Source organism: Dendropsophus ebraccatus, chromosome 9 (genome assembly GCF_027789765.1).
Source record: "Dendropsophus ebraccatus isolate aDenEbr1 chromosome 9, aDenEbr1.pat, whole genome shotgun sequence".
Classification (NCBI taxonomy): Eukaryota; Metazoa; Chordata; class Amphibia; order Anura; family Hylidae; genus Dendropsophus; species Dendropsophus ebraccatus.
The window spans coordinates 18,048,715-18,071,677 of NC_091462.1; the positions used below are offsets into that span (position 1 = coordinate 18,048,715).

Here is a 22,963-nt window from a genome sequence, read left to right on the forward strand (position 1 = left end):
AAACTAAAAATGTTAAATACAAGTACAAATTATCTCACAAGAAAATACTCCAATCATTCCTCTCATTGAGGCCATTGGGACCGGTCGCATCTAGAGTGGCAATCCATGTTGCTTCTCTCCTGAGGAGGTACTGATGTCTGTCTCCTCCCCTATCAGGTTCATCCACCTTCTCTAAGCCCAGAAAACGCAGGGAGCTGGTATCACCTTTGTGGACAGAATTCACATGCTCTATAAGGCAGGGAACGCCTTTCCCAGTCCTAACTGAATAGGCATGCTCCTTGTACCTGGGCCACATCGGGCGTTTAGTTTTGCCAATGTAGAAGCGGTGACACGAGCATACAAGCGCATAGACAGTGTAGGGGGTTCTACAGGTGATGAGGCTATCGATATAGCAGTCTACTCCATTCAGGTTAATATAAGCAGTAGGAATAAGCTGCGGGCAGTATTTACAGCTACCACATCTTTTATTTCCTGTCAGAGGAGCTCTGGTGAACCACTCATCTGCCGCTTTTTTCTTTTTGCATGTATTCACATTGAGCTTATCTCCAATGGTGCGGTTTTTGCGGTATGTGATGAGGGGTCCCTGAGCTGCAATCTCCTTCAGGTCATCGTCCTGTTCCAGGATGGGCCAATGTTTCCAGATAGCTTTAGTGATACACTGATTCAGCGGTGAATTTTGAAAAACAAAAGAAAACCTGTTTAACCCTTTCTGTTGTGTGGTTTTGGATCTCAGTAAATCTGATCTGTTCAGCATATTGGCCCTGGTTCTAGCTTCACTAATAACCTGTTCTGGATATCCCCTTGCTGAGAATCTTCTTTCCATGTCTGCAGCCTGTACAGCAAATGATTGATCATTGCTATTGATACGTTTAAGCCTCACTAGCTGGCTGAATGGAATGGAGTCTTTAATGCGTGTGGGGTGAGAGCTAGAGTAGTGCAAGATGGAATTGCATGCGGTTTCTTTTCTAAACACTGAGGTGTGCAGTGTGTTATCCACTACGTCCACCTGGACGTCCAGAAACTCAAGGGATCGGTTCCCTATCTTATGCGTGAAGACCATGTTCACACTATTCACTTCATTAAGGTAGGTGACAAAATCAATAAATTTACTTTCTTCTCCAACCCACACAACGAAGACATCATCCACGTAATGAAAATACGCCCTGATGCTTCCCATGTGTGGGTTGCGAGTGTTAAATACATAGTCATTTTCCAGCTTGGCCAAAAAGAGGTTTGCGTACGTGCAGGAGACCGGCGTGCCCATAGCAGTACCGATCTCCTGCCCGTACCATTGGTCCTCAAACGTAAAGACATTGTTACGCAAAATAAAGTAAAGTCCTTCTTTCACAAAGTTTCTGTAGGCCTGAGACTGGTCTGTCCTAGATAGGGACCAATCGATCGCCTCTACACCCGCATCATGTGGGATGCGGGTGTAGAGGCTCTCTACATCGATTGAGGCCAGGATACAGTCATCAGAGAAATGCACTGAGTCCAGCATGTTTATGAATGTTTGTATACATAAAGAGCAGTATTATAGTAGTTATATTCTTGCATTTAGGGGCAGTATTATAGTAGTTATACACGAACTGGAGAGAATGGAACTGCTGCACATCCCATCTATGGCTGATACTAATGCCGCTAGGCCTATATTAAAAATCAACACCAGAGTGTCTGTATATGAATTGATCAAGCCATATTTCCCCGTGTACCACCGCGCAGGTCCTCTGGTCCACACGGGTCCCTACGCTAACTCCACACCGTGTCGGTCAGCGACCGCCAACCCCGCAAAGCGTGCACGTGCAGGGAAAGGAGGCCATGCAACCCCAATGTCATAGGACCAGACCCAAAAAGCCCCACCAAAACCCAGCCAGCACCACCGGCGGGGAAGGCTGCCCCCAAACGACACAAGTATTATAGTAGTTATATTCTTGTATATACAGTAGGAGCAGTATTATAGTAGTTATATTCTTGTATATAGGAGCAGTATTATAGTAGTTATATTCCTGTATATAGGAGCAGTATTATAGTAGTTATATTCCTGTATATAGGGGCAGTATTATAGTAGTTATATTCTTGTATATACAGTAGGAGCAGTATTATAGTAGTTATATTCTTGTATATAGGAGCAGTATTATAGTAGTTATATTCCTGTATATAGGAGCAGTATTATAGTAGTTATATTCCTGTATATAGGGGCAGTATTATAGTAGTTATATTCCTGTATATAGGAGCAGTATTATAGTAGTTATATCCCTGTATATAGGAAGCAGTATTATAGTAGTTATATTCTTGTATATAGGGGCAGTATTATAGTAGTTATATTCTTGTATATAGGAGGCAGTATTATAGTAGTTATAGTCTTGTATATAGGAGCAGTTTTATAGTAGTTATATTCTTGTATATACGAGCAGCATTATAGTAGTTATATTGCTGTATATAGGAGCAGTATTATAGTAGTTATATTCTTGTATATAGGGACATTATTATAGTAGTTATATTCTTGTATATAGGAACAGTATTATAGTAGTTATATTCCTGTATATAGGGACATTATTATAGTAGTTATAGTCTTGTATATAGGGGCAGTATTATAGTAGTTATAGTCTTGTATATAGGAGCAGTATTATAGTAGTTATAGTCTTGTATATAGGGGGCAGTATTATAGTAGTTATATTCTTGTATATAGGAGCAGTATTATAGTAGTTATAGTCTTGTATATAGGGGCAGTATTATAGTAGTTATAGTCTTGTATATAGGGGGCAGTATTATAGTAGTTATATTCCTGTATATAGCAGCTGTATTATAGTAGTTATATTCCTGTATATAGCAGCTGTATTATAGTAGTTATATTCTTGTATATAGGAGCAGTATTATAGTAGTTATATTCCTGTATATAGCAGCTGTATTATAGTAGTTATATTCTTGTATATAGGAGCAGTATTATAGTGGTTATAGTCTTGTATATAGCAGCAGTATTGTTTATAGTAGAAGGGTTAGTGTTTTACTTTCATTCTTTTTCATTTATGATTATTTGCATTATTATTTCTGTTCCTACCAGTGGACTTGTTCTTTAAGTTAACTGTATTGTAAAAAGTAAAAGACATTTACCTATGATACTTCTGTAGCAAAGACAGATAAATGTGTTTTCAAGCTACATTGTGCAGACAAGGTTCCAGCACAGGATCCTGGTTAAACATTGTCTGTATGCCTGGTGATGGCCCCCTCTTATCTCTGGCAGCGTGTGGTGTATACAGAGAACAATTTGTGTGTTTAATATTGTATGCATGTGTCACACAAAGCCCCTGTATCTTCATTGTGACATTCAAAGCATAAAATCCCCTCGGAGTCTGCTCCTCCTAGAATCTTGTCTTTCAAGTTCAGAGCATGTAAACATGTGAACTGTTATGTCTTATCTTCCCTCGCTTGTCACTGCAGTTCTCCTTTACTCAGGAAATTATTTATTAGGTGAATTATGAATAGTGGGATACATATACAGTACAGTATAGAGAGAGTATAGGTATGTATAGTACAATTTACAGTATATAGGCAGAGGTAAACCCCCAAAACACCACTTTTTAAATATAAAAAAATGTTCTTCTTGCTTACTTTTTTTTGCCCTATTTAAGACCACAGAGGGTTATAAGGGGTTAAAGAATCATTTAGAGACATTGATGATAAATCCTAATCGCAGAGGTGAGCTTCTTTATTTATATACTGTAATATCCATTGATCTAAGGGGTGGGTCATTGGGGGAGACTTATGAAACATGGTGTAAAGTGAAACTGTCTCAGTTGCCCCTAGCAACCAATCAGATTCCACCTTTCATTTTCCAAAGAGTCTGTGAGGAATGAAAGGTGGAATCTGATTGGCTGCTAGGGGCAACTGAGACAGTTTCACTTTACACCATGCTTGAAAAATCTCCCCCATGGTGTATATTTTTATATGATCTTATTACAGTAGATCGCTTACTTTACAGCTAAAACTATGTAACAACATTAAGCCTACGTTCACACAATGTTTTTTCAGCTCCGTTTAAAAAGACGTCCGTCATTTTGAAGCTAAAATAACGGACGTCATTTAGCTGTCTGGCCTCCCCTTAGTGCAATGACGGCTGCTGGTACATTATTCTAGTTTAGGGTTACTAATTGGCCTTTGGGTGTTGCTTAAATTAAATTGAATTTCATAGTAAAAACGGAGAAAGAATGATGACAAAAGAAAAACTATGTGTGAACAACTAATAAAAAACATCCGACTTTGGCGAAAGACGCCCAAAAATAAATTGTCATGACCATTATTTTGACGTCCACGCTGATAACGTCCATTATTCAATACAATATGTGCATTGGACATCCGTTTTCCCATTGCATTGCAATCAGTTAAATTGCGGCAAAAAGAACACTATTTTAAATAGCAAAATCGTCCGCCTTTTCTCTATTTTTGACATTGTGTGAATTGCGGCAAAAATTGCGGCAAAAGAACACTATTTTAAATAACAAAATCATCCGCCTTTTCTCTATTTTTGACATTGTGTGAACATAACGTAATCCTGCAACTGCAAGTTTTTTCATTGTCATCTATCTATCTATCTTTTTATCTATCTCCTATCTATCTATCTATCTATCTATCTATCTATCTCCTATCTATCTATCTCCTATCTATCTATCTATCTATCTATCTATCTATCTATCTATCTCCTATCTATCTATCTATCTCCTATCTATCTATCTATCTATCTATCTATCTCCTATCTATCTATCTATCTATCATCTATCTATTTATCTATCTATCTATCTATCTATCTCCTATCTATCTATCTATCTATCTCCTATCTATCTATCTATCTATCTATCTATCTATCTATCTATCTATCTTCTATATCTATCTCCTATATCCTATCTATCTATCTATCTGTCTATCTATCTCCTATATCCTATCTATCTATCTATCTATCTATCTATCTATCTATCTATCTATCTCCTATATCCTATCTATATATCTATCTATCTATCTATCTATCTATCTATCTATCTATCTATCTCCTATCTATCTATCTATCTATCTATCTATCTATCTATCTATCTATCTATCTGTCTATCTCCTATCTATCTATCTATCTATCTGTCTATCTATCTCCTATCTATCTATCTATCTATCTATCTATCTATCTATCTATCTATCTATCTCCTATCTATCTATCTATCTCCTATCTGTCTGTCTATCTATCTATCCATCTATCTTCTATCTATCTGTCTATCTATCTATCTATCTATCTATCTATCTATCTATCTATCTATCTTCTATCTATCTATCTATCTCCTATCTGTCTGTCTATCTATCTATCCATCTATCTATATATCTCCTATCTATCTATCTATCTATCTATCTATCTATCTATCTTCTATCTATCTATCTATCTATCTATCTATCTCCTATCTGTCTATCTATCTATCTATCTCCTATCTATCTATCTATCTATCTATCTATCTATCTATCTATCTATCTATCTCCTATCTATCTATCTATCTATCTATCTATCTATCTATCTTCTATCTATCTATCTCCTATCTGTCTGTCTGTCTATCTATCTATCTATCTATCTATCTATCTATCTATCTATCTATATATCTCCTATCTATCTATCTATCTATCTATCTATCTATCTATCTATCTATCTCCTATCTATCTATCTATCTATCTATCTATCTATCTATCTATCTCCTATCTATCTATCTATCTATCTATCTTCTATCTATCTATCTATCTATCTATCTATCTATCTATCTATCTATTATCTATCTATCTATCTATCTATCTATCTATCTATCTATCTCACCTATTAATTTCCATAATCACCACTTTATGGCTCTTTCGGTAACCTATAGATGATATAACCTATAACCTATAACCTATAACCTATAGATTTGCCTATGATCCTAACTTACAGATTATCATTTACAAAAGCAATGGTAAAGATGTGATAAAACAGCCGCATAAACCATATAGTACCGTCACTACTCTACAGGTTGTGCCGCAGAGCAGAATCCCCACTTCAGCAATGGATGAGATGATATAACCAATATAATTCTGTATATTTTATATTTATTACTGGAACATGTGTGAAGAAATTGAATTTTAATACGTGTTTTCTATTTAGTGCCGGCTTCTCCATTAAATCATAAGTTATTCTTTCCCTCCCCGCTCGTCTGAAGTTTATGTACATTCCCAGAAAGCAGACAAACTAATTCATTAGCTAAGTACTAATTCCAGAACTGTATTTTATATTTAAGAGAGATACTTTTAATTAATATTTTTATTGGTGTGTTAGAAATGTTAATCCCCCTGCAGTCCTCTCTGCAATCTTTGATTTTCTATCTGTCTTCTGCATCGCACTTTCTCCAGATTTTTTTTTTTTTTTTTTGTGAGTTAATTACGTTAAATAAAGAAAAATATATATCAGCCTTTCAATGGGAAAACTTTAACTCGAGGACACGGGAAAGCAGATTCTCCGGCTATTGCTGGTTACTTTGTTATTTACTGCTTAAAAAGTTTCAATACGTGATTGTATCAAAGGCGTTTGAGTTCCTTGTTCCTTTGAATTTGTGAAACTTTTGTGAAAACTTTGTCATATATAAAAGCATGGCATGATAAGATGTGGCAGCATTGCACCCACCATGGAGGCGGATCTCTATATTACTATAGGGCTCATGGTTAGAGGGGAGCTGTCACGAGTGGCTGGGGAAGATAGACACAAGACAGTGGGCCCTAACTCTGACCCCACCCACTGTCACCTGCCTACTTGCCTCGGTCGACCCTAGGCGGTCGCGGACAACCACGAAGACAATCCCTATGCTGTATACGTGCAGAACATAAAACGCAGACAGACAGACAAACACAATGCGGGAAGTCAACTAGCCGAGTCAGTAACCAAACGAGCAACGCAGTACAAAATCGGAACCAAACGGAGAGTCAGGGGACAGGCAAAAAGGTCAGAATCCGGGCAAGACGAAATGAGAAAGGATAGGACAGAATACAAGGGACTGGGGAGCTGGGATCAGAAACAACTAATAGCCAGCGATAACCTGCTGGCTACACTGAAACTTTATACTGGACCAGGAGCCCGGACCAAAGGCTGATTGGTCCGGCCTCCTGAGTCCAGCCTCACTGCAGCTGGTGCACTGCAGGCTGAGCGGCCGGGCGACCTGTCACTCAGCCTGAGTGTAAAACACATCAGCTGCGTGCCGGCCGGCCAGCTGACGGTCACGTGACCCCACGGCGTCCCCGGTTGCTAGGGACGCCGTCGGGTCTCCGTGACGTCACTCGGCTCCGGCGGGCGGAGCAGCGGCGCGCTCCCGAGCCGACAGCCGGAGCCGAGCTGGAAGGAGACGCCGCTGGAGCCGGACAAGGTAAGTTCCTTACAGGAGCAAGCACTGAATTGTTTCTTTTCTTTCCGGTCTCTGTCATAGTGTTTGCATGCAGACTCCACTAACTAGAACCCACTGAGATTTAAAGGATTTTTAAAAATAATATCTGATCTGCTGGGATTGGCACCTGGCATGGCGTCAGTGGGCTGTCACTCTTGTCTTGTTTCAGCCAGCCAGTGATTGGTTAAGCGGTTATCACTCCGAGAGTAACAGCCTATGACCAATCACTGATAAATAATCATAGCCCTGCAGCAAAATACTGCAGCATATATTAGTCTGGCCCTCGAAAACCATTACAATTTCTCACTTGTCCCCATGTCCTCATGTAATATAGAGGAACTGCTAAAAAAAACACATCTCCAGTTTTCAGGACCTATTTAAATGATGTCAATGCCAACCTAGAATGGGCCCCCTCTCTATCCATGAGCCTTATAGAAGCCACATGGGCTGCCTCTATAGTACATAATCCCTTGGGCCCAACCAAGGAAGCACTTCAGCTTAACATGTTGTAAGGGAATCCGGGACCTGGATGGAATACAGGGACAGACTGTGTGAGCCCTAGCATTAAGCCCCCCAAAACTCTCCCTGCCTACTTGCCAGCCCGACCCTAGGTGACAACTAGGCAACAATCCCTTAATTACTGTAGATAAGTAAAGTACAAGCCTGGCAAGACAGACAAACACAATAAAGAATACTCAGGTGGATACAGGTGAAACAGGAGATAGTATACGGTACAAGAACAGCAGGGAAAAAATGGAGGTCAGGCAAAGAGGTCAGAATGGCAAGAAATCCAATATGAAACACCAGCTCAAGCTACAAGAGACTATTGCAAGCAAGGTCTCAAAGCATGAGTGAACTTCTCATGAGATGCCAGAGTCCTGGTCCAGGGCGTGATTGAACAAGCCCTCTGACATCCAGACCACACAGGACTCAGACTGACATAAAGGGAGATATAGGGAGAAGGTAACTGTCCATCAATACTCAGTCCAAGCCATCTGCAGCCTGGCTAACCTAGCAGAAGGAAACCAGACGGATGTAGTGCAACTTGTCAATCACCACACAGCAAGTGCTGGGATCACAAAGTGTTCACACTGGTAGAAAACATGCACTGAATCATGGCCAAAAGTGCAGTCACGGCCGTACTTTACGGGCAGAGGACAGCACTGAGGTCTGAGCAGTCGCAGACATAACACATGTCTAAATTCTTCCCCAGGAGACATTGAAAACCACATCCACAGAAAATAGAGAGCAAGAAATCAATCCAGAGCTTAGCCAGTGTTTCCTTTTGACAAGAGGTGGGAGAAGGTGAACAAGATCCAGCACCAGGGGGCCCCATTGGGAATACACTGAGTACTGTCCTATAAGTTTCTTGGTTATGATCAAAAAGCATCTGCAATTTCATAATAATAACCATAATATCTAGACTCTTTAGACTATCTAGACTAAATCTCCATATATTAGAAATGTGTTTTTTTTTTTTTTTCGTTTTTTTTTTTTCCACTTATACAGGTCATTTACCAGATGAAAGAGAAAGGAAGTGGTGGGATTACAGATAATCTTGCTTTCCCCGCCATATGTTTACCTTGATTATCCTCCTGCGCGACACAACACAACATCAGGAGGAAGTTCTGCATGTCCCATCTGATCCGACACAGTGATAAATGTTTTCCCATGTGATTCAATTCCTTTCACATAAAATGACTTACACATTTTCTGTACATTCAGCAGGATCACAAATATCACTGGGGTCCGATGTCCCTATTGAGTAATGATAGTTGCCTATAGTCTGATAGGAACCTTCCATGGGAGAAGACAATCTGGTTGCGTTGCTGCAAATTCCATACATTGATGTTACGTGCCAACTTGTTAATATGTTGTGATAGTTCAAGTTCTCGTTTGTTTGGTGATTTTAACCTTCTGTTTCAGCGTCTTATGTATCTTCGGAAGTTATCCGTAAATCATGCCAATATCCACAACAGTCTGAATAGTTACCATATGTTAATCATTAGATATGTGCGTTTGAAGAGTTAATAAACCACAAATGAGACCCATTGACTCTGAAAATCCCTCTAAACGGGGGAACTGTCAGGCGCTACCAAATGCGGGATCACATTGGATTTTAAGATTGAGTTTGAAGCTTCAGTAAAGCGCTGGCTACAAGTAATGGGATGCAGTTTTCTCTGGGTGTTCCTTATACAGACTTAGGCTATGTTCACACAACGTATTTTTTCGTAAAAGTACGGCCGTTGTTGCACTCGGCACACACTTTGTGCGAAAACATACGTTGCCTTACCTTATATGGGATCCCAGCCGGAGTGTATACACACTGTATATGCTCCGGCTGGGATCCCTTCGCGGCGCTGCAAAGAACTGACATGTCAGTTTTCTGCGGCCGCTATTTAGCGGCCGTAGGAAACCATTTAAGTTCACACTATGAAACGAGTGGCTCCGGCCGCTTGCTTCATAGCATGTTGTGGGGAGTTCTGATGCGGGCGCGTGCGGATGTGCCTGCATCAGAACCCTGCGGCCAAAAAGATCATCCGGCCGGTACTGCAGTACCGGCTGGGATGATCTTTTCAGAGACCGGTCGGTCTCTTACGCCATGTGAACATGGCCTTACGGTGTGTTTACACAGAATGATTACCGTTCGAATTCCCGCAAACGATCAAGCTATGAGCGAGAAATCGTTCATTTTGATCTTTCAACATGTTCTCAAATTGTCGTTGGTGGTTCACAAAAAAATTTGCAGATCGCTTTGTGTGAACAGTGTTTTACAGATTCTCCCTGTGTATGAGATGAGTTTAAGTGATCTTAAAACGATCGCAATAACAATTTTTTAAACAAATCTTCTCTACGTCTAAATGCTGAACGTTCTTAAAATCAAATTGTTGCTTCAAAATCGTTAAACGATCGATTGGGCGAATTATTGCTCCGTGTAAACGCAGCATAACAGAATCTCATTGGGACTAGATAGTCCCTAAAAAGGTGTAAAAGGACAATAGGGATGTAGCATACTGTGGTTGTGACTTTGGAGAATAAGGGCCCTATTCCACCGGACGATTATCGTTCAGATTATCGTTAAATCGTTCGAATCTAAACGATAATCGTTCGGTTGAAATGCAGTAACGATTAACGACCGAACGAGAAATCGTTGATCGCTTTATAAGACCTGGACCTATTTTTATCGTTGCTCGTTCGCAAAACGTTCGCAAATCGTTCGCATTGAATAAGACATCGTTCGGTCGTTCGCAATAGATACGAACGCAATAGCGAAGAAATACGGAAGAAGAAACAATCGCAATTACGATCATAAGTAACGATTATCGTTCCATGGAAATGAGTGAACGTTTTCAGGTCTTTCGCAATAGCGGTCGTTTGAGATCGTTAATCGTTAACGATTATGCTAACGATAATCGTCCGGTGGAATAGGGCCCTAAAGGCTGAAAAACATTCAATCGCCAGGTATTGCTCCTGTCCTCTCCATACACTAGAACATTCAACACGGCCCAAAAGTGACTATATTTTTTATGGAAGGGGTAAGCCACCACCAGACAGCTTTAGAGGTGGCTTATTTCTCCAAAAACAAAGGAGTCCACCTGTAAAATTTCCATCATTATCTGTCGGTGGAGTCTTGGGAGAATGCCTTACATGTGTATTGTGGCAGCTAGGGTGACAGGTCCCCTTTAAGTGTGGTTAGTTAAGGTTCAGTTCACAAATTCGTAAATTTTATGCCAAAAATTTGCAAAACGGGCGAACGAAATTTTTTTAAAAAAAATTATAATCCCTAATGGCCCTATTACATGAAGCAATTAAGAGCCGTATTTCGCCGATTATCAGCCATTACAGCTGATACTCGCTTTAAGTAATAAAAGGCAACGATCAGCCGACATGTACGATCATTTCACCATGTTGAAAGCCGAAAGACAATGGCAGCAAGGATCTGCTGATGCCACTCCGTTTAATAGGAGTGACGGCAGCAGACTACTGGTATCTCATATGGACTGCCATAAAGATCGTCCGGGGAGCCCCCTGCACGGCAGCGAGCGGGGAATAAGGAGCAAGCAAGCGCTGACTGACAGTTTGGCACGAGCTTGCTCCCGAAGGTCGCCCCGTGTAATAGGGGTTTATTAGCAAGTGAACTGTGGTCTATAACCATCCACTGAAGAAGAACAGAGCCTCTTATACTGGTGGTTTCCAACAATGTCCACCACAGTGACCGCGCTATGTAGGTAGGTAGGTTATTACAATGAAGTTACACTCATCATCTCCAATTTTGGAGGCGACTAATGAGGATGATAAAGAATTTTAACAACAATGAAGAAAATGAGAAAAAAACCTAAATTCCGAGGCGTCTACTCCTGAAGGAATCCGCATGACTTGTAGCCAACGGAAATGTAATTAAAAGGAGACGTATTATTTATTCAAGACTGAACCCCGGGGCTGGGAGACGACTCCTGGAAGTTGGCTGGAGGCAAAAAAAAAAGTAAATATATGTTAAATAAAAGTAAAATTATCTTCATTTCATCACCTAACAAACCATTAGAAGCATTTTGTGGGAAGGCATAGGCGCCAAAATATTTATTCATTCATTTCAATCATTTAAGAACAGAAGTATCAAGGAAAGAATTAAGGTGGAATGAGTCCATATTCTCACCACCTGTTATGCTACGTTTACACGAAATGATAATTGGCCCGATCGTACGATTAACGATGTCGGAGTACCGATTTTTTTTCATAACGATCAGCATTTAGACGGTATGATATATTGTACGGAAAATTCGTTTTGCGATCGTTTTGCGATCGCTTAAGCCTATCTCACACATTGGTTAAATCGGTGAACGACTGTTCACAAAGAACGATCTGCGGATTTTTTGCGAACGATCAACGACGATTTGAGAACATGTTCAAAGATCAAAATGAACGATTTCTCGCTCGTCGTTTGACTAAACATGAGCGAATCAATTCCTTACAGAATCAAATTAGCTCCACACCCCCCCCCCCTCCCCCCCAAAAAAATAAATGTTTTGCCTGAATCCAAATTAAGAACATTTGTCAAGGGGACTTATCAAACATGGTGTAAAGTGAAACTGGCTCAGTTGCCCCTAGCAACCAATCAGATTCCACTTGTCATTTTCCAAAGAGTCTGTGAGGAATGAAAGATGGAATCTGATTGGTTGCTAGGGGCAACTGAGCCAGTTTCACTTTACACCATGTTTGATAAATCTCCCCCTTGGACTCCTTGACTCTGTGTCTAAATACTTAAAGGGAAACTTCGGATAAGGAAAACTTGTTTTCATTTAAAAGTACATTAAAAGTTATATAGATGTGTCTATATAATGTATTACTGTATCTGTACGATTCTGCCACACTGGTAGCTGATAGAAATCCAGGAAGTGAAAAAGAAAAATGGCCTCTGTGCCAATCCACATTGTCTCCTGCTCCCACTGCTCTCCCTCCTTAGGAGACAAATATTCCATGCCTCTGTCTCACATTGTGTGTGTTTACTAGACACAGGCTGATGATGCAGACACGGTGCAGGGTGTGATTCACCATCTCTGACCGGCCAGAAGCAGGTGTTTCAACTTTGCTGATTGTGCAAAAGTCTACAGAGAAATTAGGGCTGTGTTCACACATGTTGGAGTGTCATTGCAGTACTGCAGCATCTACACAAAAATGATGCAGTAACACAATTAGATAATGCTAAATGGCAGAGAGGATAAGAGCCGTCACTGCCAATCCCACCTGCACAAAAAACAAGACATAAAAAGTATATCCCATGTAAGATCTAGTGATGAGCGAATAGTGAAATAGTCGAATATTCAATATTCGTACGAATATCTCCTGAATATTCAAATATTCGGTCGAATATTTGATCCCATTACAGTCAATAGGAACAAGTATTCGATCACTGAAAAACATCTATTCGACCACTTAGAGGTAAAAAACGGAAGTTGGGGGATCTGAACGCTTATCGAACATTTATCGACTATTCGGTGAACTATTCGATAATATTCGATAGATCGAATACCTTACTATTCGAACGAATATCTATTCGATCATCACTAATAATATTGAATAAAGTCCTTTTTGTAGAAATCAACTTCAAAGATAAACAATGCTTGATCATAATATGTGTGTGGAAAGGAAAAGAAAAAAAAATTATTAAAAAAGTTCTTTGCTTTATTCTAACATCAGCATTACAGGTAGAGAATACAGCGTGCTGTAGGACCACAATGAAATGATAAGTAATGCAAATAATTCAGTAACACAATGAAACTGCAATGTGTGAACACAGCCTAGATGTTCTGCAACAGCTTTGGGCGGGGAATAGGCAGGGTGGGGGGCTGTGATGGAACAGCTGAGGGGAATCATTGCATTCTGGAACCTGTAGTACTGAGTACATCTGCTCAACCAGAAAATACAGAAACACAAAACAGAACAAAACCCGACAAAACAAATGGATTTTTGGTAGTTTCAAAACTGGGATAGATAGGAAAGTATTGTTATATGCTTCTGCAGAAGTTTCATTTTTTTTTTTTTACCTTTACCCGGAGTTCCCCTTTAACAGACTGGCATACAGATAGCATTTGCTGGACCATGATGGCAGTAGGTGGGAACGTAACCCCTGAAGCCACTGATTGGGTTGTTGGATTTTTCTATCAAATCAACTGGTACTAGAAAGTTTTAAAGATGTGTAAATAATTTCTATTTAAAAATCTTAAGTCTTCCAGTACTTATCAGCTGTTGTATGTCCTGCAGAAAGTGGTGTATTTTTTCCAAGTCTGACGCAGTGCTCTCTGCTGCCACCTCTGTCCATGTCAGAAACTGTTCAGAGCAGGAGAGGTTTTCTATGGGGATTTGCTACTGTTCTGGACAGTTCCTGACATGGACAGAGGTGGCAGCGGAGAGCACTGTATCAGACTGGGAAAGAATACACCACTTTCTACAGTACACCCAGCTGCTCCTGTTCACTGTCACCGGCTGTCATTGTCTTTTGGAAACTAGGTACATTAAGTACCTGACTCTTCCAGCAGCAATGTCACAGCCTGAGCGATTGTCTGCTCAGCCAATCAGTGACTGGGACAGGTAGCAGAGCTGCAGGACCCCTTCTGCTGTGAACGGGATCTGGGAGCGGCACTATGAAGTAAGAGGAGGGTTAAGTTTACTTGTTTATACCCCCCGGGTAGCCAGCAGGGGCAGGGGGAAATATAATAAGGAGTCCTAACTTACTGCTCCCCGTGCCTGCAGTGAGCGACAGGAGCGGCCTCAGGACCCCCGCCAGAAGGCATTTTTCCCTGAGTTGTGATGGGAAAATGCTTGTTCTGTCTGGACAGCCCAGCGAAAATATTTTTCTTTTAAATCAACTGGTGTCAAAAAGTTACATAGAATTGTAATTTACTTCTATTGAAAAAATCTTGTCTTCTTCTACTTATCAGCTGCTGTATGTCATGCAGGAAATGCTGTTTTATTTTCAGGCTGACACAGTGCTCTCTGCTGACATCTCTGGCTGAGACAGGAACTGTCCAGAGCAAAAGAGGTTTTCTATGGGGGATTCATAAAAAAGCAAGACAGAGTTCCTGTCTCGGCCAGAGATGTCAGCAGAGAGCACTGTGTCAGACTGAAAATAAAACATTTCCTGCAGGACATACAGCAGCTGAAGTATGGAAAGACTTGAGATTTTTTTAATAGAAGTAAATTACAAATCTATATAACTTTCTGATATCAGTTGATTTTGGGAAAAAAAAAAAAAAAAAGATTTTCGCCGGATAACCCCTTTGTTCCTTTCCCCTGTGCCCCTGCTTTAAAAAAAAAAAAAAAAAAACAGGCCAGACTTCTCCTTTAATGCTCGCTCAACTCTAATATTTATCCTGTACCTACAGTCCTGAAGATCGGCATAAATCCATCAGATCACCGACATATAACATATCTATCCTCAACAAAATAAACGCCTCGATCGTGTCGCCCATTGTTCGCCGCTCTCCCCCGACTTCCCCCATCGCCACTTTTACATTTTCTAAATTCGTTTCAAGCAATAAATTGTGCAACATTTTTTAGAACATGTGTTCAGCTATTTCTGTAAGAACGAAGCTCTTAACAAAACATAAGCCCTCTGCATGAGATCCTAGCTGCAAAGTGCTTAAAAGATAAAGTAAGAATTGGTGTCATGGGAAGAACGCCAGCTGTAGAGTACACAGGTCCATTATGAAAAGTATGGTAGTGGGAGAGGAGAAAATGATTTAATCAGGAGTAAAACCAATTTTATTATAAGGGCACGCAGGGGGTGTGGCACCACGGCGAGAGGGACGTTTCCAAATATCTGACACTGTTTAACAATGCAAAGCCCTTGTTCTTTAAAGTGACAGTAAAGCCATCAGGTTCTTTGTCTTTTCGAGTCATTGTTCCTCGATGACTGGTAAGATGTTGTACGCTTGTGTCTTACATTCCGCTTCCAAATGGGAGTTAAATAGAAGGAGGGGGGGGGGAGCTTGGTAATTGATCATGGTTAAACAATCAACTTGATTGCAGCTAAAGGGAGGTCATTTGATGACCACGGCTCGGGCAAAGTCTATGGAGATGTGACTGTGGGAAGTTTTTGGCCCCCTCCACAGTGGTTATTGACGTCAGTGGCGGAATTTGACACACAATGCTGCTGATGATCAATGGGCAGAAGTCGCTGTAATGGAGTTTGATGGGATATTCTCTGATTCGCAAACCAACAAAAGGAAATTGGATTTGATTTTTGCCCGGACAGCTATAGGTATTAATGGGAACCGATCATCTCAATTTTGGCTAATAGAGTAAAAGTATGTCATGTAATAAAGTAAAAATACAGCATGATAATGGTTATTGCAATGTCTCCTTACATATAGTGTTTTTCTCTGAAAAAGGGCTGCGGCATGTATGACATTTGCCCCTATACTGTAGCCTCACTCTGTATGGTAGTTAGCCGCCATTTTGTATGACCCACTCTTGTTAGGCTCTTAGGGTATGTTCACACTAGGTAAGTTTCGTAAAAATCATGGCCATTGTAACAACGGCCGTGATTACTGCGGACCTTACGTAGTGCTGCCTTCTAAGGAATCCCGGCCGGAGTGTATACACATAGGGAGAGATTTATGAAACTGGTGTAAAGTAGAATGGTCTTAGTTGCCCCTAGCAACCAATCAGATTCCACCTTTCATTCCTCACAGATTCTTTAGAAAATGAAAGGTGGAATCTGATTGGTTGCTAGGGGCAACTAAGACTATTCTACTTTACACCAGTTTAATAAATCTCCCCCCATAGTATACACTTTGGCCGGGATCCCTAGCGGCGCCGCAAGAAACTGACATGTCAGTGCACACAATGAAGCGTGCGGCTCCGGCCGCATGCTTCATTGTGTGCAGCAGGGAATTAGGATGCGGACACGCATGGATGTACCCGTATTTCGAATTCAGTGGCAGTGAAGATTATCTGTAGTACCGGCTGGGATGATCTTCTCTGACAACGGGCGTTCCGTGACCCGGCCGGTCTCTTACGCCATGTGAACATGGCCTTATACTGTACATTCCCCTGTAGTCAGGGCTCCATACTGTATACCTCCCTCCCCCTCTGTACTTGTTCGTCCATACTGTATACCTCCCTCCCTGATCTGTTGTTATTCCTTCATACTGTATACCTCCCCTCTGCAGGTAATCTCCATACTTTATCTCTCCCACTCTGTACCCCCATCCCCATATTTAATGTCCCCTACTCTTAGCCCTCCTGCTTTCCCTGCAGCTTGTGTTGAGCAGGTGGGGGCGGAGCATAACAAGACTGGCCCTGATTGGCTGATGCTCAGCCACCAAGTGTCAGGGATCTGGTCAGCTGACTGTAACTAGGACTTATTTTTGGAGTAGGGCTTATAGAGGCAGAAGAAGATTTCCCACCAGCCATCACTAGGTCGGATGCACAAAATATCTTATGTCAATTTTTAATAGATTCAGGGCAGAATTTGACTTCACAAATATGTACCGAAGGGAGCCCAGAACAACAGGGTCGTCTACACACCTGTATATTTTTAAGAAACATAAATGGCTATCCTTCTCTCATAAAGTGATGGTGCCACCATTTATGATCTGGGCGGTTTTGACCTCTGGGAATAAAGGCAAGGCAAAGCTGGTTTAGTGGCCCATCTCCACACTGGCCTTGGCAACTGGGGTATGCCAGGGACAGCAGAATGTCCTCATGTGGATGGGCTGTCTGCAGCTTCCTACACAGCTGTGTGTCCAGGAGAACCATTGTACACATCTAAACCAGCGCTTCCCCCTCTTTATTCTCACAATTAGTGGCATGCCAAAGGTTTCCACCCTCCGTACCCAGCATGATTGATATACAGGGTCCAGCTTCCAGTACTAAGTCTCGAACATCAATCATGCAGGGCAGAGAGGGGTGGAGGAGGGAGGAGGCATGCATGCTACAGCTCAGCACAGCTCTCTTACACTTAAACTTGGAAGGAAAACATTATTTTATAACTTTATAAACCGCCATCTACAAAGAGACCGGTATTATTAGTTTTATATTCCTAATAGCTCTAATATAGAGCTGACAGATCTTTAATGTTCTGACTAGAGATGAGCGATGCTGACAAATTCCGATTGGCAGCAAATCGGGCGTTTAATTCGCCTCATTGCGATTCGCGAATTTGCCAGATTTGCTTCGCAAACTTGCTAAACATGGCGCCCACAATAGCGAACGCTTATGTTAGCTTACACTTACACAGCTGCGAACATTACGCAGTTTCGTACATCACAAGATAAACGTTTGCCTGTTCGAAAATGATTGTTATAACCATTCCGATCATCGAACAAATTGTTCGTATCGGCGAACGTGGACAATTAGCGGCATGTTCTTACGAACATACAAACATTTACGAACATCTTCGCTCGCCACTATTTTTAATGAAAGTCATTTGCATGCAATTCATGAATATTCGTGAATTTGTGCGAATACGAATTTCCAAGTGACTCGCTCATCTCTCGTTCTGACCTGTCCATTCCGGTTGGTTTAGACTTTATTTTGAGGGCCACCTCTCCCCCCATCCGTCGCCCCGCCTCCCTAATCTCCAAGAAGCTCCACAGTTCTCCTGCCCCGCGCTTCTCTTCTACCTGAACTATTTTTACAGCCTCCGCATTGTAGTGTGAACAGCACTTCCACCCAATCTAATTAAATAAAAGTATTAATTTCCCCATGTAACACTTCCGCAGTTCTCAACACACACACAAAAAAAAAAGTTGTCAGCGAGTAGTGAGGTGCGCGCGCCATGTAATTACCGTACGTTTGATGTTTTAGCAAATACAAACTGATAACGCCGAGCAATGGAGGATAATTATTTCATTCTTCCTAATTAAATATTGTATTTAGGTTCTCTCTTTCAGATTCTCGGCTCAGGTTAGCTTCAAACAAAACCTTCTCCTGTGTGTAAGCGGCGACTGCTGGAAGAAGAGTAGTTTTTGTGTCTGGCACGTTATCATCCCTGACAGATTTACACGGCCTAGGTAGACCAACAGGGGTCCGCCTAGCATTGTTGCTCCCGCAGTCTACCTTGCTGAGTTGAAAACAGAACATTATTGAAATCATTAAAAAGAGGATTTGCCCCCCTCCTCCTTCCCCTCTCGTGCATATTCCTAGTTGATGTTGCTGTCAGCCACAAACAAATGGGACAATGCTTTACCTATAATTCCCCAGCACATTGCATGGCCAGCATATGTAACGTAATAGCTTATTTTCTATTGCTGCACTTAGCATATGTCTCATGTTGGCTCTGTTAGGCCTTAGGTCGGTCCCTTGAGTTGCACAACATTGGCAACTTGGCCTCCTAAATATAAAAAAAAAAAAAAATTGCTTTGAATCATGTCGGGCTGTAATTCTAATTTCTATGCTGATGCATTATGGGAATAAATGTATCTGACATGTTATGTCAATGCCATGTCTCTCTATATCTCCTGTATTTTTTTTTTTTGTTAGCTGCATTCCTACAGATGGTATTTCATTGAATACGTTCCTTTCCTAGAGTCGGTGAAAAAAAAAAAAAAAAAAAAAAAAACAAGCACCGCACCAAACCTCTAGGTGCAGAAGGCTGTTAACGGTTGCTGATGATAGTAGGGAAACATTAACATAATAATTAGTGTCTTGTAATTGTTTCATTAAAACCAGTTGTTCCATTTCTCCTCGTGTTTTCCCAGAAGAGAAGCTGAATTTGGACGACAGCCAGTGGGAGGACATACACGTTGTCACTGGAGCACTCAAGATGTTTTTCCGAGAGCTGCCGGATCCTCTGTTCCCACATAGCTTCTTTGAGCAGTTTGTGGAAGCAATAAGTAAGTGCATTTTTTATTCTTTTTTTTTTTTTATAAGTGCACAAAATGGAAGTGCCGAAAAACAAACAATTCTGCCGCTATTTTTTTTTTTTTTTCAAAATTTCAAGAGATTATGTTTTAATTGTAATAAAGTTTTTTAATTTTTTTATTTTATTCAAAAGACAAAAGAGAGGAATATTCGGTACGTGACATCACATCATTTCACGCTAATAATTAACTCTCCTCTGTTCCTTTTAGAACAATTCTATTCCGGATTATGTATTTAAAACGGTCACAGAATTTGAGTTTTGCCTGCTAGGGTGAGATACACGAAGTTAAAAATTACAGGAGGGGTCGAGAATAAAAGGGGGGAGGGGGCGCAAAGTTGTTTACTTGTAAGGATGAAGCCTTAAAATGTCTTACGCAGCTCTAATGCGTTTCGTCCATTTATTTAAAATGTCGTTATTTATTTAATTTTTTTTTTTTAGTTTTTATAGTTTATAATTATAATTTTCTTCCTGACTGATACTTCTTTTGGAAATGAATGAAAACCCAAAAAGGAGGAGTTTGTAGGAGTTAAATCTTGACAGGCTCTGTTGATTCGCTGTTAGGCCGTGTTCACACTACGTATAAACTGGCCAGTGTTACTGAAGATCATCCCGGATGATCTTCACTTCTGGTGAATTCAGATGCGGGTGCACCCATGTAGAGCTAAAATCAGACTTCCCTCATCCAGGCTGTGCTGAGTCTGTTCCTAAGATGGCTGATATGGAGGAGCATGTGACCATGCCCCGCCCCCCAGTGTGCCGTGTCCTCCATAGGCATATACAGGCTCAGTGTTGGAACACTCAGTGTTGGAGGACACTGGGGAGGCGGGGAATGGTCACATGCTCCTCCATATCAGCCATCTTAGGAACAGACTCAGCACAGCCTGGATGAGGGAAGTCTGATTTTAGCTTTATGAGGTACACAGGGAGCTGCTGTCAGTATATACAGTGAGTACACTTGCTAATACTGTACACTGAACTATTTTACTATAAATGGCCAACCCCAACAAAATCATAAGCACTGCAACCAATCAGTGGCTTTAGGAGTCATGTGTCATAATCCTTATTGAAGGAATCACACAAACGGGTAACGAGGACGCGTTTCGTCCTAATGGCCTTTACCATCTGTACCATTAATGCAACCTTGTTACCGGTTTGTGTATTTTCAATTTTGGTGAGTACTTTATTTATCTGGAATTTTCCACCAACCTGCAGAGTGTCATCTTCCTACTGTAACACGATACACCTTGGAGCCATAATGCCTGTAGTAAACTATATTGTGACTTAAGAGTGCGGGAGCGGCGGCGGGGAGCTTCGGGGGGGCTGTCCGGGTGATCGCTGATCGTCTGGGCAGCCCATAGGATATAGCAGTGTCTGCTGCCGACGCTCCTATTCAACGGAGCTACGGCAGCAGATCGCTGCTATATCAGTCGCTTGTTTTTCAACATGTTGAAAAAGAAGCGACTGCAACGATCAGCCGACATGAACGATGTCGGCTGATCATTGAACTCTATTCCACGGGACGATTATCGTCCGTAGCGGCCGATATCGGCCGAATACGGACGATAATCGTTCCGTGGAATAGGGCCTTAAGGCTACTGATTGGCTGCAGTAGTCATGTGCTGGCTGCCCAGCAGAACTTGTATGGGGGATTACCATAGGATCTGAGTAGCTATTTTTTTTTGTTTTATCACATTTGGGTTTCGGAGATGTCAATTCACTAGACAAATCAGCTGCTGACCAAGTAGCTTTCCTATTAAAGAAGTTTTCTAGAAATAGAGAAAACATGGCTGTCTTCTTCCAAAAATGGGCCATACTTGCCTATTGAAGTATCTGGTATAGCAGGTCTGTATTAGGCTGGGGTACATGAAAATTTCTGGATGAATGACTATCACTCATACACTGCTAACAGCAGATAAAAGATCAAATTCATTTCAGATTTGTTCAAAGAATCTGATTCATTTATATCCAAGAATTTGGGGCAAATCTAAAATTAAAAACGATAGACACCATTTTATCAAAACGATTGGAGGGTTAGACTTATGTTGAAAACAAACTTACAAGGTGTATGTGGTGGTGGTGGTGGTGGTGGTGGGGTTCTGGTGATGGCAGGTTAGAAGCATCACTATTTATTTAGGCCAGTGACAAACCAAACGGAGCCTATCAAGTACTAGCATGACACCTTTCTTTTACTGATAGAGCCAGATTCTAAAACATGTTAATTTTTTTATTTCATTTTTTTTGCACTTTGTTTTGAGGGGCTGACATTTTGCCTGAGCTGTTTTATTTGGTAATATGTTTTGAAGCAAGCCCCATTGACATAGATGACAATAGACACAACCTGCCCCACTGAAATCAATGTGAAACTTAGTGCACTCTTAAAAGGGTCATTCCACTCAGGGCCCTTTAAATCCACATTTAATTTAGTGGCAGACTCTATACATATCTAGTGCTATCAGTTTATAACACCTAGAATGTATTACCAATATCGATGTCCATTAGTACTATGAGTTAAGAGTTTAGGACAGGAGAGTTTCCAACACTTGCTGTTAGGACTGATGCAAAGACTGATACAACTGATGCCAAATCTGCAGCTGATTAGACTAAGAAGAGCATTATGCTTCACTAGTGTTGAGCGAACTTCCAGTTTCAGTCTGTGTTCGGCAACTTCTCCAAACCTTAACGCTCATTGTTTAACTCCCCACATCTAGAGAAGTTGGCCTATGGCTGTATCCATGTTTTCTAGGACTCCCGAGTGCAGTATCCAACTTTCCAGAAGTGGGGAACCAAACACAGAGCATTCATTTGTCAAATTTAGAAGTTGACAAACTTGGACCAAAACCCAGACCAAGAAGAGCATTATCCTTTACTAGTGTTGAGTAGAGATCAGCGAGTAGTGAAATATTCGACTTTCGAGAATTTGAATCGAATAGGCACGGAGATTCGACTATTCGAACGAATATTCGTTCCCATTAAAGTCTATGGGGAAAAAATTCTCTGCACTTGGAAATCCAAATTCGACCACTTGGAGGTCACCAAGTCCCCCATGAAACCTCCCTAAACGATGCCAACACCTCCAGAATGACACTGAGACATTAGTGGGACCATGTCTGGGTGCGTCATGGTCCCACATTGCACAACTGGAAGGTCGCTCAACACTCGTCAACACTATCCTTCA

At 41.1% G+C, this 22,963-nt stretch overlaps 1 protein-coding gene across 1 annotated transcript in view; it reads left to right on the forward strand.

The window, feature by feature from the left end:
* Window positions 1–22,963, forward strand: part of ARHGAP15 (Rho GTPase activating protein 15) — a 454,227-nt gene that overhangs the window by 351,145 nt on the left and 80,119 nt on the right. Inside the window, exon 13 of the mRNA XM_069985075.1 lies at window positions 19,625–19,759. Coding sequence (XP_069841176.1) covers window positions 19,625–19,759 — 135 coding nt within the window. The remainder of the gene's footprint in view (window positions 1–19,624; window positions 19,760–22,963) is intronic.